General features: G+C 38.7%; 2 protein-coding genes across 2 annotated transcripts; both read left to right on the top strand.

Moving 5' to 3' along the window:
- The first annotated feature begins 1590 nt into the window (after positions 1-1590).
- LOC112288160 (GDSL esterase/lipase LIP-4) lies at positions 1591-3904 on the top strand. The gene is made up of 4 exons (XM_024532050.3): positions 1591-1939; positions 2051-2415; positions 2624-2897; positions 3033-3904. Exons 1-4 carry the CDS (start codon positions 1645-1647, stop codon positions 3308-3310), a joined length of 1212 nt encoding a protein of 403 aa, XP_024387818.1. The 5' UTR covers positions 1591-1644; the 3' UTR covers positions 3311-3904.
- Positions 3905-7910: 4006 nt separating this feature from the next.
- On the top strand, positions 7911-15603 carry LOC112285106 (protein transport protein SEC24 A). Its single transcript, XM_024525641.3, has 14 exons — positions 7911-8166; positions 8757-8856; positions 9190-10262; positions 10597-10732; positions 10938-11128; positions 11344-11451; positions 11786-11989; positions 12211-12442; positions 12586-12735; positions 12926-13082; positions 13416-13543; positions 13877-14199; positions 14473-14664; positions 14984-15603. Exons 2-14 carry the CDS (start codon positions 8760-8762, stop codon positions 15215-15217), a joined length of 3225 nt encoding a protein of 1074 aa, XP_024381409.1. The 5' UTR covers positions 7911-8166; positions 8757-8759; the 3' UTR covers positions 15218-15603.
- The last annotated feature ends 809 nt before the right edge of the window (positions 15604-16412 follow it).

Raw genomic sequence — 16412 nt, 5'->3', positions numbered from 1 at the left:
GTTAATGTACCATTAAACCATTTTGGTAATTTATCATGAAACACATATTCATCAACAAATCATAATTATTTAATAATCTTTAAAAGATCTCAAAATTTAATAATCTGTTTCAAAATAAAAAAGTGTTGGTCTGTCTTTGTGTAGGCTTTTTGTAGACATTTTGTGGTATTTCGAAATATTATTCATGAGATTATGTTCTTACAAGCAACTGAAAAAGATTTATCTGCATACATTGTTGTTATATTTTAGTTTGCTATCGTGATTCCTAAATTCAAACTATAAAATACAGTTTATGTTAAAATTGGTTACTTTGTGAATATATATATATATATATATATACATATATGTATATTTAATTTAAACAAATACCAAATTAGAATACTTTAAATTAGCTAATTAACTACATTATTGCCTCAAAGTAAAATTCAAAATGCGAATATTGTTACATTTATTAACATATACTCATGTTTTACATTGTTTTTTTATTCATTTTTAAAAAGCCAAGTCTAATAATTGTTTTTTGAAAGATTTGCCAAACAAAATATTTGTATGTATGTACAGATAGAGAATTACACTAATATAAAATTTAAAACTTGTTCCATTGTTATTGAGAGTTTCATAAAAACAGTACAAGAGTGCACAAACATATTATAAGTAACAGATTGGTACAAATAAGAAGATGAAAAGCTTTAAATTTTAGCCAAAACATTATAAGTAACTATCAACCAAGAACAAATTGTACAATTTGTGTTTCTAGTAGAACATGATCCTAATATGCTATACATTCATAAATAAATATATATATATATATATATACACATATATATACACACGTATAAAAATACCTACAAATATATATATATATATATATATACATTCTATAAGTAAATGTTAATTAAAGATAGCCAACATTGAACCCATTGAAGAATGTAACTTGTTAAGGGACTATGTATATATATATATATATATATATATATACATATACATAAATTAAATAGGATGATATAAATTGAGGATGATACAAATATAAATTAGCCATGAAATCATCAAACCATCAATCATCCAGCAATCAATTCATCCATTCACCCACTAACGGGCGTTGTCTTTGTTACATCCATCCATCTATCCATCCATCTATCCATTCATCCATCCTCGTGACCATTCTCCCATTCTTGTGCCCCCAGAACACTTCCCATGCACTATACCTACCTCCCTCCATCGTCTTTATATTTAACGGTCTTTGAGGCATCTTTATCCCGTGTTTCTATCGGGAGAGGCGTGTGCCGGCAGGCCCCAGGTGGGCACAACACAAGTGGAGTGGCGAGCAGCGACCAGCGAATGGCATTCATAGGCCAGAGACACTGAAAAAAAAAAAAAAACAAAACAAAACAAAACAGAAATAAAATTAAAGAAATGAACCCTCAACAACACAACACGAGAGAGGGGGACTGGATGAAGCGAGAGATCCAGCTGGATAGAGCTCAACCGAAATGATGATCACGTTGAAACCCATCATCTCCGGAAGTATCCTGAATCCAAGGAATCGTATTTATAGTTGCATTGCTACCAGTTTGTGCAAGTTGGAGCGGAGGGTAGAGGAGTTCAATTCAAGGGTTTAAGGCCCTCGGTCGCTGCGCCAGCTCGATGACGATCCAACTGGGGACCCCGTGTGAAGTGCGGTGCATCGCGGTCGCGTTGTTGCTAGGTTTGTTGTGCTGCTTCGACGTGGATGCTGTGGCCACTGCGTCGGATGCTGAGGCGAGTGAGTATACGTGCTACCCGAGCGTGTTCGTGTTCGGGGACTCGAGGTCCGACGTGGGAGAAGTTCAAGCTTCCCTGCCTTTCAGCTTTCTCTCTGCGAGTCCTCCCTATGGTTCGTCGTACTTTGGTCGGCCAGCCAGCCGGTTCTCCGACGGCAGACTATCCATCGACTTTCTTGGTACTGTTTCTCACCTCTCCTGGTGGTTTCCTTGAACAGAACTTTCCAGTGTTTCCAGGCTTGAAATTTCTGCGGATACACAAATCTCAATGTCGTATGCGTGTGTTGCAGCTCAGGCGTTCAACATCCCATTTCTGAGCGCTTATCTGCAAGGCATAAATTCCGACTTCAGGAAAGGTATCAACTTCGCAGCATCCAGTGGCAATGCTCGGCCAGTGCAGTACAAGGGCGTGATATTCCACTTGCAGGCTCAGGTGCAGCAGTACAAATGGGCCAAACATCTTGCATCTGATGCCGGAGCCATTGGAGATGGCACGATTTCGAAGGGCCCAGTGGCAAGTTCATTCGATCAAGGGTTACATATCATCAACATAGGCGAGAACGATTACAGAAAGGGGTACTTTAACAACTTGTCCTATGAGGAAGTGGCGAAGAGTATACCCGACGTTGTTGGTAACATCACCTTGGCGCTAGAAGTAAGTCTCGGAGCAATGTTAACCTCATAGCCCTCGCAGAAAATCTAAGAGGGATGAAGCAAAATGATTTCATCTTACATTGTATGTGTGGTAGCGACGATGACAGTTGTGGCTGGTTTCTGCCCGAATCCTCAGTGCTGTTTAATCACCGTGCATGTTCTTGTGAAAGTACGTGTAAGCTAACCCGAGTGACTTCTTGGCGCTGCAGAATCTGTACGAAAGCGGTGCAAGGAAATTCCTCGTGTTCAATATACCCTCAGAAGGCTGCAAGGGTTTCCTATTGGCCCAATTTCCAGGCTCGTCTCCAGGGGACTACGATCGGCTGGGCTGCCTGAGAGCAATGAACAACATAACCCAACAGCACAACGCCAGGCTGAAATCCGCCGTCGATGATATCAGAGGGAAGCATCCCGATGCACTGTTCATGTTGGCTGATGACTACGGGTTTAATCTTGATCTGATCGAAAACCCGGAGAAATATGGTATGCCTTGCTTCCAAATACTGAAAAAGCATAGTTTTTGCGAATCGAAGTAGAGATAGTGAGCCAGAGAGGGTGATCAAATGTTCACAATTCTCACATGTTTCGTGCCTCGATGTTTATGGCGATACTCCGCAGGGTTCAAATATACTATTCAGGCGTGCTGCGGAGTTCGTCCGACCCCTTACAACTACGATCCCGCCAGGAGTTGCGGGCACCCGGACGCAACTGTGTGCTCCCATCCTTCGGAGTACATCAGCTGGGACGGCATCCACCCCACCGAACACCAAAACCGTCTGCAAGCACTTGCCTTTCTGAGTGGGAGATTCATCGATCCTCCCGGTGCTCTCGCCGGTCACTGCAAGCCGAATTTCACTGACTTTAAAGAGCAGATCCCCGTAGCCGATCAGAGATGATTCCAATGTGGTAGCCAAGTGCGCATGCGTGTGGACAGAGCTTGCCATGTACTTGGGCTGTGACTTCTTTGTGTTTTCGTCCGCGGAGTCGGTCAGCCTTTCTTATTGTATCCATCGTTTTGTGACGCGTCACCGCTATTCTTTGCTGATCCTGGACGTTGTGTACCACTCTTGTCTCGATGTTAGTGCACGCCATGCATCAGCCACAACTGAATGATGCGCCTTGCCATTGCTCCAGGCGAGTGTTCCTCTTCATTCAGTGTTGGATGGTTTCTAGGCTGGTGCTTCTGTCCATGGCCGGGTGAAGCTTTTCCTAATCTAGGCTGATTTATTGTAACCTTATTATAAATTTAGAAAAGGGACATTAGAAAACAGAAAATCGATGAAATCACGCAAACCGAAAGAGTTCGGATGTGGAAATGTGGAACATGTCATAAGGTTGGTATCACGTGTTTTTGAGTGTGTTGAATCTTTCGATTTTCAAAGTGAGAACAGTGAATGATAGAATTGTAAGATGTGCAACAGCAGTGGAAGTATTTGGAAATATGCAAATTTCACGTTAATGCACGATTGAAATACAGGTGGATTCTATAACAGTAGTGGAAAATTATTTGCCTGTGCTTAGAAACATATACACTTTTCACCAACAGATAGAACGCTTTGTTTGCTTATATGCATGTTTGTATAATTGGTTGTTCTTACATATTGGTTTTTTTATCTGTAAATGTATTATGCATTCACCTTTTTTTTTTGTCTTTGTTTGTCTCGTTTTGTGTTAGAAATAATATGGGTAAATAAACTAACAGTGTGCAAACAGACAGAAAAGTTGTGGAAGAGACTTCTTTCGTCGGATCAGCTTAAACTGTCTACCTAAGCTTGTTATAGCTACTCTAGGAGATATTTTTTGGAATTCTATTTTTGGGTGCACAAATAATGTTTTGATGTGCCCCGAAATAGGAGAAGTTGAATTGTTTTTCTGGTTCAGTTGATTAAAATCAACAAAGCAGATTTGGCATTTGAACCCCAAACCAATGTGTAAACTGGAACATAACCGTCCTTTAAAATAGGTGATACCACCACCTCTATCACACTTAACCACCGCCTTCATCTTTGTGAAGTTTGCCAATTATTGTTGGACGCAATTGATGCCAAATTGTTCAACATTTGTCAAAATGGTTTGGGGTTTGAGCAAGGGTGGTTTCTAACAAAGTCTACAAGTTGGTTTTAAGGGTGTGACACAGTTTAAGATATTCCAATGTTAGTATTTGTAAAATACAGTTTATTTCAGTCGATTCAAATTGAGATTGACAATATAATTATTTTCATGATCAAATACTTCGAGATGGTTAGAGCATGCCTGTGAACATGGTCACTACGCAAACAAGGTAACAAATAAAACACTTTATATTTCATTCCTTTTCATATTTTTTATTTTTAAATCCTTTCTTCTTATTAAGTTTCTATTCTTATTTTTGTTTGAATTATTGAGAGTTAATCCATTTTTAACATTACCCATGAATTTAATAAAGAAATAACAGTTTAAGACAATTGATATTTTTATACAATGGTAAGTTTGTTAGAATTGTATTGGTTGATACATGTTTAAAACTGAATTTCATAATATTTCAAAGACATAACAGTTTTTCAGAATAAAGTCTATGTTGTTTTTCAATGTTGTGAGTAAGAACATCAATAATTGAATTGAAACCCATATACATAGTTTGAAAACAATATCAATTCAAAACCGTAATCTTATTCACATCATCCCTCTGATTCATATTTCATTCTTTTGTAAAAACATTATGTGATTAGGTTTCTATTTAATTATGTGATTTGTATGTGTATATGCGCTTGCTTTGGTGCCTCTTGCTTTGATTTTAGAATAACATGTTAAAGCAAATATCCAAAGTGCAATAAAGAACAATACAACTTGGATAATTATTTACAAAATAACATATCTAATTTAAAATAATAATTTATTTACTATAATATCAAAAGAGTTTAAAATGTATGTATAAGATTTGTTTTAATATAATTATTAATACTTGTCATGATTTAAAAATGAGTTGTGTATCTATTTGTTTAACTAAATTTAAATTTTGAATTTTTTGCAAAGTAATGTTCTATAATTCTTTTGAGAAAGCTAATAATAAACTAATAATTATAAAGTAAATATTTTATCACTTCATTAAACTTAATAGTTTATCCTAATATTAAATATTAGTGGTTCTTTTACTCATTTTGGTTCTGAATTAATATTACTGTGATAAACATTCAAATAGAAAAAAACCAAATTTTAAAATAATACATGTTTTAACAAAAAAAAAAAAAAATGAAAAAAATGAAAAATGAGTTTTTTTATAATAACTTATAAAATTTTACAATGGATATGATTTAAAATTGTTTGTCAAAACTATATCTTGAATTGAGGAATCATGTCAAGTGAGTTGTTTTTGAAATTTCATGATCTTCTTTTGTATTTACTTAAAAGTTTATGTATGTATGTTTGATTTTGATTTTGATTTTGATTTTATTATGTAAATACATATTTAAATAGTCTTTATATCAAAGAAATAGGGTGAGATGTCACCTTTTACATATTTTACATACTTTAATTGGTTGAAATTAAGAAACCTCACTAAATTTTCTTCATCTATAGAAAAATTAATTTAAATATCATAAATAAAGAAGAGGTGAGATTTATTTGTAAGGCATAGAATACATTGTCTTCCAAAATTTCCATTGGGTCTATCTGAAGAGGTAGTTTTTAAAAATAATTGATAAGCTATGTCAAAAAATGTTTACAATAACTGCTTAAAAAAAAAGAAACCAAGTTATATATATATATATATATATATATATATATATATATATATATAATAATTTTTAGAAAAAGGATGTAAACTTACATATTTAGAGTTTCAATAAAATAATTATTTAATATATTTTGTGGCTTCTTCTCACTTTACACTCTATACAATATTCAAGGCTTCTAAAAGAGAGTTTTTCTTCACCAAGTCAGAAACCTTGGTAATGCTTTTGAATTATGGCTTTTCAAAGTAGGCTTATAGGTTTAAAGTCCTTCTTACACATACCATGAATTTACTTAATTGTTATACAAAACTAAAGTCTGTATAATATAAAAATTTAATTTTCAAATTTACACTTTGACATGCTGAAATGATAATAATAACAATAAGTTGTTTTTAATTTTGTAGTAAACCATCTCGCCTTTACATGCCAAAATACATGTATATATGTAACTAAAAAAACAAACTAAAATAAAAGAAACCAACTGTTACAGTCCCATCAAGTGTGAATCATCTTTATTCTTGATTAATATGTAAAACATCATAAATAAATAAAATTCCACTATTATCACTATTTTAAATATTTAGCTTAAAAGAATAATATCATCACAGTTTTTCATTTTAAGAACTTAGAGAATTTGTTACATGAGCAATAATTATTTAAAAAATACTTAATTCTCTGAATCATAACCATCACATTGATTATGTCATGTTACAAACAATTGAATTCTTTAGGATTTAAAAGCTCAAAACTTCTTCTTTACCACAATGTTTCATGATGTTTTATTTGTACACAGTAGTAGTAGAATTATATTTTACTTCATTTAGCACAGAGAATTTCTCTGTCACAAAGTATGGCCCAGGATGTGTTGTTGTTGGCTTGTTTGATGGAAAGCTTCAATGCTTTCTTATGAAGAGATTAATGTTCATTTCCACCATCAATTTCAAGAGACTGAGAACAGGGTTATGTCCACTCATTCCACTTTATTCAATTACAGGCAAGTGTAGAATATCCATATCTATTGATAAATACATTTTGTTTTGTTTTACTTCTATTTTTCAAGTAGACTTTTTTCACAAATCATGCACAAACTCCATACCAATTTATCATCGTTAAACCAGTCAATCACTGGTAGGAAATCATTCAAAGTCAATGTTTGTTATCGATTGGGTTATTGTGTAACAAGCCATAAACTTAAACCTACATCTCTTTTATACAAAAATAAGAGAGTTCAATTTTATGTATAAAAAACTGAGAATTTATTCATTCAAGTTTATTTTTGTGTGTGTGTATATATGAATAGAAAAAGGAATTGTTTGATCAACTTAGGCATTTACTATATTTACCCACCCATCCTAACCATCATCAAAAAATTCTCCACTGCTGGATTCACAACCAATGAAAAGAGGAGCTCAAAAATTTGATGGGCGGGTTTTAGGGTTCAGGTTCAATTTAAAAATTCCTTATATATATATATATATATGTATATACAAATTTAATTCATATTACTACATATTACACACTGATTTCAAGCGTCAGTTGAATCATTCTCGGCCAATCATATTGATCGTGAGTTCCCCTCGGAGCAATCCATCGGTGTCACGTGTCCCAATGAAGAATAATTAAAAGAGGATGGACGAAGACCAGATGTGGAGGGGAGAGGGACCACGTTCGTCCAAGGCCAGGTCAGACATGAGATGAATGTATGGCAGAATGGATGGATGAGTGATCGGTGAGCATGGCTCGGTGAAGACGCCTCGGAGCCCTAATGGCTACCACCGCACAGCGTGGCAGTGAGCGAGGGAAGAGAGGGAGGGGGGGAGAGAGGTTGCGAGACGACTTTGGACCTGAAGGGAGAGATCCCAAACCCCCATCTCAGCTGATCGATTCTTCTGGAATGCTGGGGCAGGGCTTCTTCTGATTGCACTCAAGCTGATCCCCTTTTGCTCAAGCTCGGAGGATGTTTGTTGCTCAACCAGAGCTTGGAGCTATTCGGAAGAAGACTCTTTAATCGAAGAGCTCGCGGCGTAGCGAAATCACTTGCGGTATGGTGCCTTGCTCGAATTAGATCGCCGAGTAGTCGGGTGGTTTTTGGATGTTGATTATTGAGTATTATTTTATTTTATTTTATTTTTTTGAAGAATCGCAGGATGTTTTGGTTGGGGGTGTCGATGGATTGCTCTGTGAGATAGTGGTCGTGGCTCTGGTGCTGCGTTTTGGAAGAAAGAAAGAAAGAAGGAAAGAAGCAGTGTTGTACAGAGGTCGCTAGATGGTGTATAAGAGCTATTAGGTTGTGGATTTTCAGTAGAGGTAGTTGTAGTATTTGTGGACGTTTCTAAGAATTTGCTGGCCGATTTTAGTTTTTCTTCTTTTTATGTTTTTATCTTTGACTATATTGCACTGGAGAGTAGATTGATAGATATGGGTGTTACGATCGTCATCGAATTTCTGGTCGCGACGTGAACACTCCACAGTTTTGTAACAAGATTTGGTAGATGATTCGTTGCTGTAGGTTTAGAGTACTTGCATTGTGTGCTAGTAATTATTAGTTTTTTCGTTTATTTATTCATTGATGCTTGAGTTCACAATATCTTAAATGTGCCGTGCAACTTCTGAAGTTTGAGGCTGATCACAGAATATGCAGCAGCAAGGGGGGAACCCGGGTTCGCCTCGGTTTCCTAACAGCCCTAATAATCCCAATGCTCGACCGCAATTTTCACCTTTTTCAGCTCCTGGTACTGCTCATTTCTCTTTCTCGTAGCTCCAAAATGTTGGGCCTAGTTTTCTCCCAACTTTATCGACGTTCTTTTATCACTTCGTTTCAAAACGAATCAGGAAATGTGTGCAAGTATTAGTTTGTTATTCCAGAGTTAGCAGCATTTTGAGTGTGTTTCTTGCATGTCACATGGCAACGAACTGTTACTCAGAAAAATCTAAGATATTGAGACCTTCCAAGTCCTCATCACCGTCGGGCACTGTGCCTGGTTGTGCTGCTTGCAACATGGCCTCCTATGTTGTAGTTCCTTCAGAATTTTACAATTTTGAACGTGTTCTGCATCTGGCTTTAGGTTCAGTACCAAGAGCTGGACCGCCAACATGGCAAGGTGGCGCCTCTGGCCCTCAGTTTCGACTGCATGTTCCAGGTCAACCTCCTGGACCCCCTGGAGCACCGAAAACCCTGGCAGATCAACTTCAGAATCCCATATCTCCTCTGCCAGTAGGACCTCCTTCAGCTTATCGCCCGGAAGGTCCTCCTGCAGGTTATCAACCATACAATCCTACACCTCTCGTCTCTGGTCCATTGCCTCCACCCTTTGCCAGGCCTCCGCCCCCCGGAGGTCCGCCCATGGCAGGTCCTCCCGTCACCATTCCAACCCCTTCTTTTTCTCCACCAAATTTAGCTTCCATGGGAGCATCTGGGCAAGCAAATTCTGTGGGGAGTCCTCGGTTTGGACCGAGTGGTAGCGTAAGAGCACCCCTTCAGGGAGCAGGGTATGGTCCTCCAGCAAGATTCCCAATGAATCCTGGGCCTCCACCACCTTCTGGAGTGTTCCCTCCCCCTCCAGGCAGCAGGCCATCGTTTAGCAATCCCTCACAGGCTCCTTCACCCCTGGGTCCTCAGTTTGGATCGCCATCATCGCAGCCAGTGTCAACAGGGCAACAGTATAATGTCATGCCACAGTCACCGAAGTCTGCGTCAACTATCCCCCAACCTCCCCAGTTTTCTTCAATGAATCCTCCTCAATATGGAGCCCCTCTCTCGTCACAAAATTTTTACGGTGGGCCGCCTCCTCCACCGACGGCAGGGCACTATGGTGATGGCCAAGTGGGCGCGTACAGCCACCCACCGCCAGCAAGCTCTTATGGTGGAAATTACCATCAAGTGCAAGGTTTGGTCGAAGATTTCCAATCTCTTGCTTTGGTTCCTGTACATGGATCACCTGACAGCACTGTAGATCCAGCCACACTTCCAAGGCCGCTTGACGGTGCGGAGGAAGTGAAGCCAAGTGGAAATTTAAACTGTAATCCTCGATACTTACGTCTTACAATCAATGCTATGCCAAATGCTCATTCTTTAATGTCTCGGTGGCATCTGCCTCTTGGAGCTGTTACTCATCCTCTTGCAGAGGCACCACCCGGGGTATGGTTCTTCAGCCCTAATCCACCAATTAGTGATGATTAACCTTTCATGTTTGCATAGACTCTGGCGGCAACCTGCACTTGTGCTGTTGTGTTGCGCTTCTGACTAAAGCTGCTGTTTACTGGGACGATATTGACTTAAAGTGCTGTATCATGTCGGTAAAGGACTTGCTAATGCATTTTGGAAAGCTTAGTGTTATGTTTTGTTGTATCAACTTTGCTTTTCATGAGATAGGCGAAAGTACTCATAAAGTTATGACCTGTTTGTACATAAGAATGAGATGTAAGGTTTGGAAAAATGATGTGGCCAAATTTTCCATGTATTTTTCGTGCAGGAGGAGGTTCCTGTGGTGAATTTTGCAGGTACGATAGTAAGGTGTCGACGGTGTCGTACGTACATCAATGCTTATGTGATGTTTACAGACGGAGGGCGCCGGTGGCGTTGCAATGTGTGTTCACTACTAAATGAAGGTGTGTTCGAAGTGATTCCAGGTTCATTAAACCTGAGAGGGATTGGACAGGAGCAGGATCTTCTATTTTAAAACTTCACTTCCTCTTCTTCTCCTCCTCCTTCTCTTGGTGATCTGCATAGTTTAGTATGTGGGACTCTGGTGAAGTTCTCTTTATGTTGTCACCTTATTCTTGACATTTACTGAATGTGCTGAACCGCATGCAGTTCCTGTGGATTACTTTTGTCCTCTGGATGAGAACGGACGGCGTCGAGATGCCGGCGAAAGGCCGGAGCTTTCCTGTGGTAGTGTGGAGTTTGTGGCTCCAACCGAGTACATGGTTCGGCCACCAATGCCGCCCGTGTACTTCTTTCTCATTGATGTCTCCCTTTCAGCAATAAACTCTGGGATGGTCATGGTAAATGTTTTCATGATCTACAATCCATTGACAAGAGCACAAGTTTTCTGACAGTAAATGTAATGATCACAGTAATACAAATCTCTATTGCACAAAAGACTCCTTTGTGCAATGGAGGTCCATATTATTGTCTGTATGGAAACTGTACGTATCAAAATTCTGGGAGTGAGAAGCATGTCGGGTGAATGAAAATTTGTGTTGTTCAATTGGCGCAGGTTGCTGCAGCGACTATCAAAGCATCATTGGACAAACTATTAGGATTTCCTAGGACTCAGATAGGATTTATGACCTTCGACAGCACTCTGCACTTCTACAATCTCAAGGTATGTGGGTTTTACGTGACGATTTCAGTTGGTACGATGTACATGGAAACGTCTGGAGTTTGATGTATTAAACGTGCTTTTAAATCTGATACTCTTACAATGTTACTTAGAGGATACTTTCTGGAGGATTGGTTTTAGAAACTTGTAAGTGCATGGTATTACTGTTTTGTGGCTTTCCTTGAGAAAAGTTGAGTTGAAATTATACTGTGGTTCTTTCGTTAGCCTAGTCAGACTGTTGTATGGCAGGATTATGAACTCTAGTATTTGGACCTTTTTATTTTGATTTGTACGACTTATTGCCAACAATCGAATTTCTGATATTCTGGCGTCGCAGTCCTCCTTGACACAACCGCAAATGATGGTAGTTGCGGACCTTGATGATCCATTTCTACCACTTCCGGACGATTTGCTGGTGAACCTGTCGGAGTCTAGGAGTGTTGTGGACACTCTGCTTGATAGCCTGCCTTCAATGTTTGAAAATAATGTTAACATCGAGTCGGCTCTTGGGCCTGCACTGAAAGCGACTTTCATGGTCATGGTACGTTTTAGTTACTAAACGTTATTTGGTTGTTCATTTCGCAATTAATGGTACTATTAATTTTTAAGTTTTTGGAGTAATTGGATGTGCCTCATTCAGACTGTTCTGTCACAGTCTGCGTGCTACTGATTTTTTATGATTCATGTAAGATCCCAGCAATGGTAATTTATACAATTAGTTTCAGGATAGTATTAATTTTTGGGGTTGAATTGGTTCTGCAGAGCCAGCTGGGAGGGAAGTTGCTACTTTTCCAGAGTACTTTGCCCTCTCTTGGTCTGGGAAGGCTGAAGCTTCGAGGCGACAACCCTCGCATCTATGGAACGGATAAAGAGCACCTTCTTCGTGGCACAGAAGAGCAGTTCTATAAACAAATGGCTGCTGATTTTTCGAAGTATCAGATCGCTGTTAACATATATGCTTTCGGTGAACGTTACACTGATATAGCTTCTTTGGGTATGCCCCCTAACCTACTTCCGTAGAGCTTTTCTTATTTTGTGCTTTGGTTCTAGAAGGTTTCACGCGCATTTTTAGAAGGTTTAAAGAGAGTTGCTCATTTGTGTAATATGCATAAAACATGTTGAGTTTGTATGTGACAGGTGTATTAGCTAAGTATACAGGAGGACAGGTTTGTTATTATCCTGCATTCCTTGCCCTGCTGCATGGCGAGAAATTCAGCTATGACCTTGCTCGAGATCTTTCAAGAGAAACCGCTTGGGAGGCTGTCATGAGAATACGGTGTGGAAAAGGTAGTTTAATCACGTTGCGGCTTCGTGATGTACTTCGTGATGGATTTTCTTTTGGGGATGGTCACAAAATATTGTTTCTCGCTTCAATTTATTGTCCTTTGGGTTCTACTTTACAGTAGTTGTCATTTCTAGGTATGCAATAGGTTGTTCATGTAAGTGGCTTACAGTTTTGCTTTGTGCCTCTCTGCAGGAATACGCTTCTCATCATTTCACGGCCACTTCATGCTACGCAGTTCGGACCTTATGGCTCTTCCTGCTGTGGACTGTGACAAGGCTTTTGCTATGCAGCTCCAGCTGGAAGACACTTTGTTGTCCACGCAGACGGTCTACTTCCAAGTCGCCCTGCTGTATCCACCTGTTGTACATTTGTTTGTTGTCTACTACGTCCGATCGCATTGTACTCTGCACATTTATTTCATTGATTTTTTATAGCGTTGTTAGCGCGTTTTAGACATGCTATGGTTACTATGCAGTTCTGTATTGAGGACTCCTTGTATTTTTTGAGGATGGTGTGGAGCACACATGAAGATTAAAGTTTAGTATGTGAAGGCATAGCAGTTCTGGGATCAATTTTGCACCTGAGCCATAGGTGGGTTATAGCTAATCTTGGGGACAGTTTGTGTTTATTCTTTGAATCTATCTTCTCTATCCCATTGTTTTCTTGACTAAGAATGCGGCAGTTATACCTCTTCAACAGGGGAGCGTCGGATACGAGTGCACACTATGGCTACTCCTGTGGTGAACGAGCTGTCAGAGTTGTATAAAGCAGCTGATGTAGGCGCTATTGCTAGTTTGATGAGTAGGCTTGGTAAGTTTGCAGGCTTTTCTCTTGACAGTTGTTTAGACCAAGGATTCATGGCAAAGATGGGGATTCACGGAAATACACAAACTTCATTATTAGTCATTCGCTCTTCTGTTGCCTCAAGCGATGGAAGGGTTGGTGGTTTTGTGCTGTTAACCCCATCGTAGCCTAGCTTGATTGCATCAAATACTTAGGTTGTTGCACTTAATATTGCTGTCTTGGAAACGCTGGTTTTTAGTAGGTGTAAAAATTTGATGCCAAATGACGTTTTCATGGTCTTTCACCCATCCATAGGCTGTGTGTCTCATGGGAAATGCTTGTGGTTTCCGACGGGTGCAGCTGTTGAGAAGACGCTGCAAACAAAACTTGAAGATTCTCGTCAAGCTTGTCAAATGCGGTTGGTTCGAAGCTTGCAGGAGTACCGTAAGTTGTTTTCAGTTCAACATCGGACAAGCAATAGGTTGATTTACCCCGAGAGTTTGAAGCTGCTTCCTCTTTACACTCTTGCTATAATTAAAAATATGGCACTTCGAGGTGGCTTTGGAGATTGCTCACCTGATCAAAGGTCTGCAATGGGATTTCAAATCATGACAATGTCCATACCAAGACTGCTGAGGTTGCTGTACCCGTCACTCATCCGTCTTGATGAGTACCTTTTGCAGGTGATTATCTGGCTTAGCTTTGGTGTCCCAGTGATGACTTGCATCATGTTCTGCAACTCGGTGTATGGCTACCATTTTCATGTGTTGATTGGAAGTAGTGTCACTGCCTCTAAGCTACTTCTTCTTTACTGATTTAGCTGGGGCTAGTTTTGGCACATTTTTAGGAATTTTATTACCACTGTCCCATGGGATAGGTGTAACAGTCGCAGATAACAGGCAGTGCACTAGTATTTTATGAAACACTACTAACAAAACGTTGTCTGTTGTCTGCAGGACTCGAGAGGTGATGGTCCTGCGGGATTGCCTGCTCCTTTGGTTCTTTCTTCAGAACAGCTTGACCCGCGCGGAGCATTTTTATTAAATGATGGGTTATCATTTATTTTGTGGTTAGGAAAGGTTCTGCCTGCTGAATTTGTGAAAGATCTGCTCGGACCTGAGGCTGCATATACTACTGATTCCACCAAGGTTGTTCCTCCCTTATACATTAACTTTGTGTAGTTTACAGTAGTCCTAAAAGAATTTGAGCTTTCGGTCTTTGAGTCAGAGTAATGTTTAGGTCTATTCACCGCTTGGTATTTTGATTTCGGTGTGGCTATGCGTCGAGAATGTAGTATTCTGGACAGGTTCAGTCATTAGCTTCATAACCTCCCTATCAACCTCTTCCAACTTTGTATCTTAAGCTATTGAGCAGGCTTTAACTATGTGAAGCCCTGATTAGTTTATCCCTAGTAGTGAACGCCACGAAGTCGATTTAAATTGACGTTTCTGTTGGATATGCACACAGATTGCACTAGTCGAACAGGAGAGTGTAATCTCGAAACGGTTGATGTCCTCTCTGCAAGCACTCCGGCAAAGTTGTCCGGCTGTATATCAACTTTGCACAGCAGTGAGACAAGGGGAGCAACCACTGGAAGGAACTCTTGTGCTTTCAAATTTACTTGAGGACCGATCTTCGGGGGCCACCGGATATGCCGACTTTGTTGCCCAGATTTATCGCCAGGTTTCGCAGAAAATTTAGTGGGTTATTGGTCAAATTTGTTACCATAATCAAGGACTAGGGTCTGTATTCCAATAATTTGCTGCTTTTTGTTTCTGAGGTGGACTTGACATAGACTTTGTATGTAGAATGTGAATCTCTAGAGTAGGTATCACTAGTTGACACGGAATTTGAGGTTCTTCCTAGAGCATTGCTCTGTATCAAGCTGTTGTGCTGGGTACCTTAAAAATCGGCAGTTTTCTATTTTCTAGATTCGGGCTACTTCATGCTGCAATCAACCTCTCATTACTTTCATTTAATTAGTTCTATTACCACTGGAGCTGTGTCCTTCCGTATATATTGTGCCCATTGGGCGAGGTGCCTTTTTTAGCGGCAAAGATAATAAATGATCAACTCTATGACATCCATACTACAGGGTGGGAGCTCAATATCCTTCTTCAAAACTAGGTGAGATACGAACTACCACCCTCTCAAACTCCAGATGTTTCCCCCACCAGCAAACGTTTCTGCTGTTAACACGCTTAATTAGTCAGAATGATGTATACAGAAAGGGTGAATAATTCAAACAAAGGAAAAATAAATGGCTTCTCCTGACAGTTTTTTTAGATACATTATTTCAAAATTATTCAAATCGCAGGCCCTTCAGTGCCTTATCAGTGTAATCAATAATAGACATGATGTTTAATTTCTTTTGAAAGACATTAAGTTGCAAAGCTGTGTTTGCACCAACTTCATTTTCAAAAACATATAATGATTTCCAAGCTATATGAATGAAACAAAATGAAAAAATCTGTCTAATGACACTAATTAAAACTATGTTTTTGATTTTTTAGAGTTATTTAAATAATTGTGCACCTTATGTGTTTAAGAAGGTGCAGAATTATTTCTTCAGCCTATTTACATTTTTTTACAAAAAATATTCATTTGAAAATAAATTATTGATGAGAATCTTGCAAAAATAATTTTTTGATTTATGATATCTTGTTTTGAAATTCTAAATTTTTTCATTGAAAATAAAGGTTCTCAATAATAAATATTGATGAATTTGATCATATATATATATATATATATATACATATATTTTGATATCAAGACTTCTTGGTTAGTTTAAAAACTAAAACTAAAATTATTCTTTATAAAATATACATTCTAATGTTGTATAAAATATTACAAACTTAAAACTATATTTGAAAGAAGGTTTTGATAATTTGGTTAT

Source organism: Physcomitrium patens, chromosome 1 (genome assembly GCF_059467195.1).
Source record: "Physcomitrium patens ecotype Gransden chromosome 1, ASM5946719v1, whole genome shotgun sequence".
Lineage (NCBI taxonomy): Eukaryota > Viridiplantae > Streptophyta > Bryopsida > Funariales > Funariaceae > Physcomitrium > Physcomitrium patens.
The sequence above is the reverse complement of the archived record's forward strand: the minus strand, read 5'-3'. Positions and strand labels throughout refer to the sequence as shown.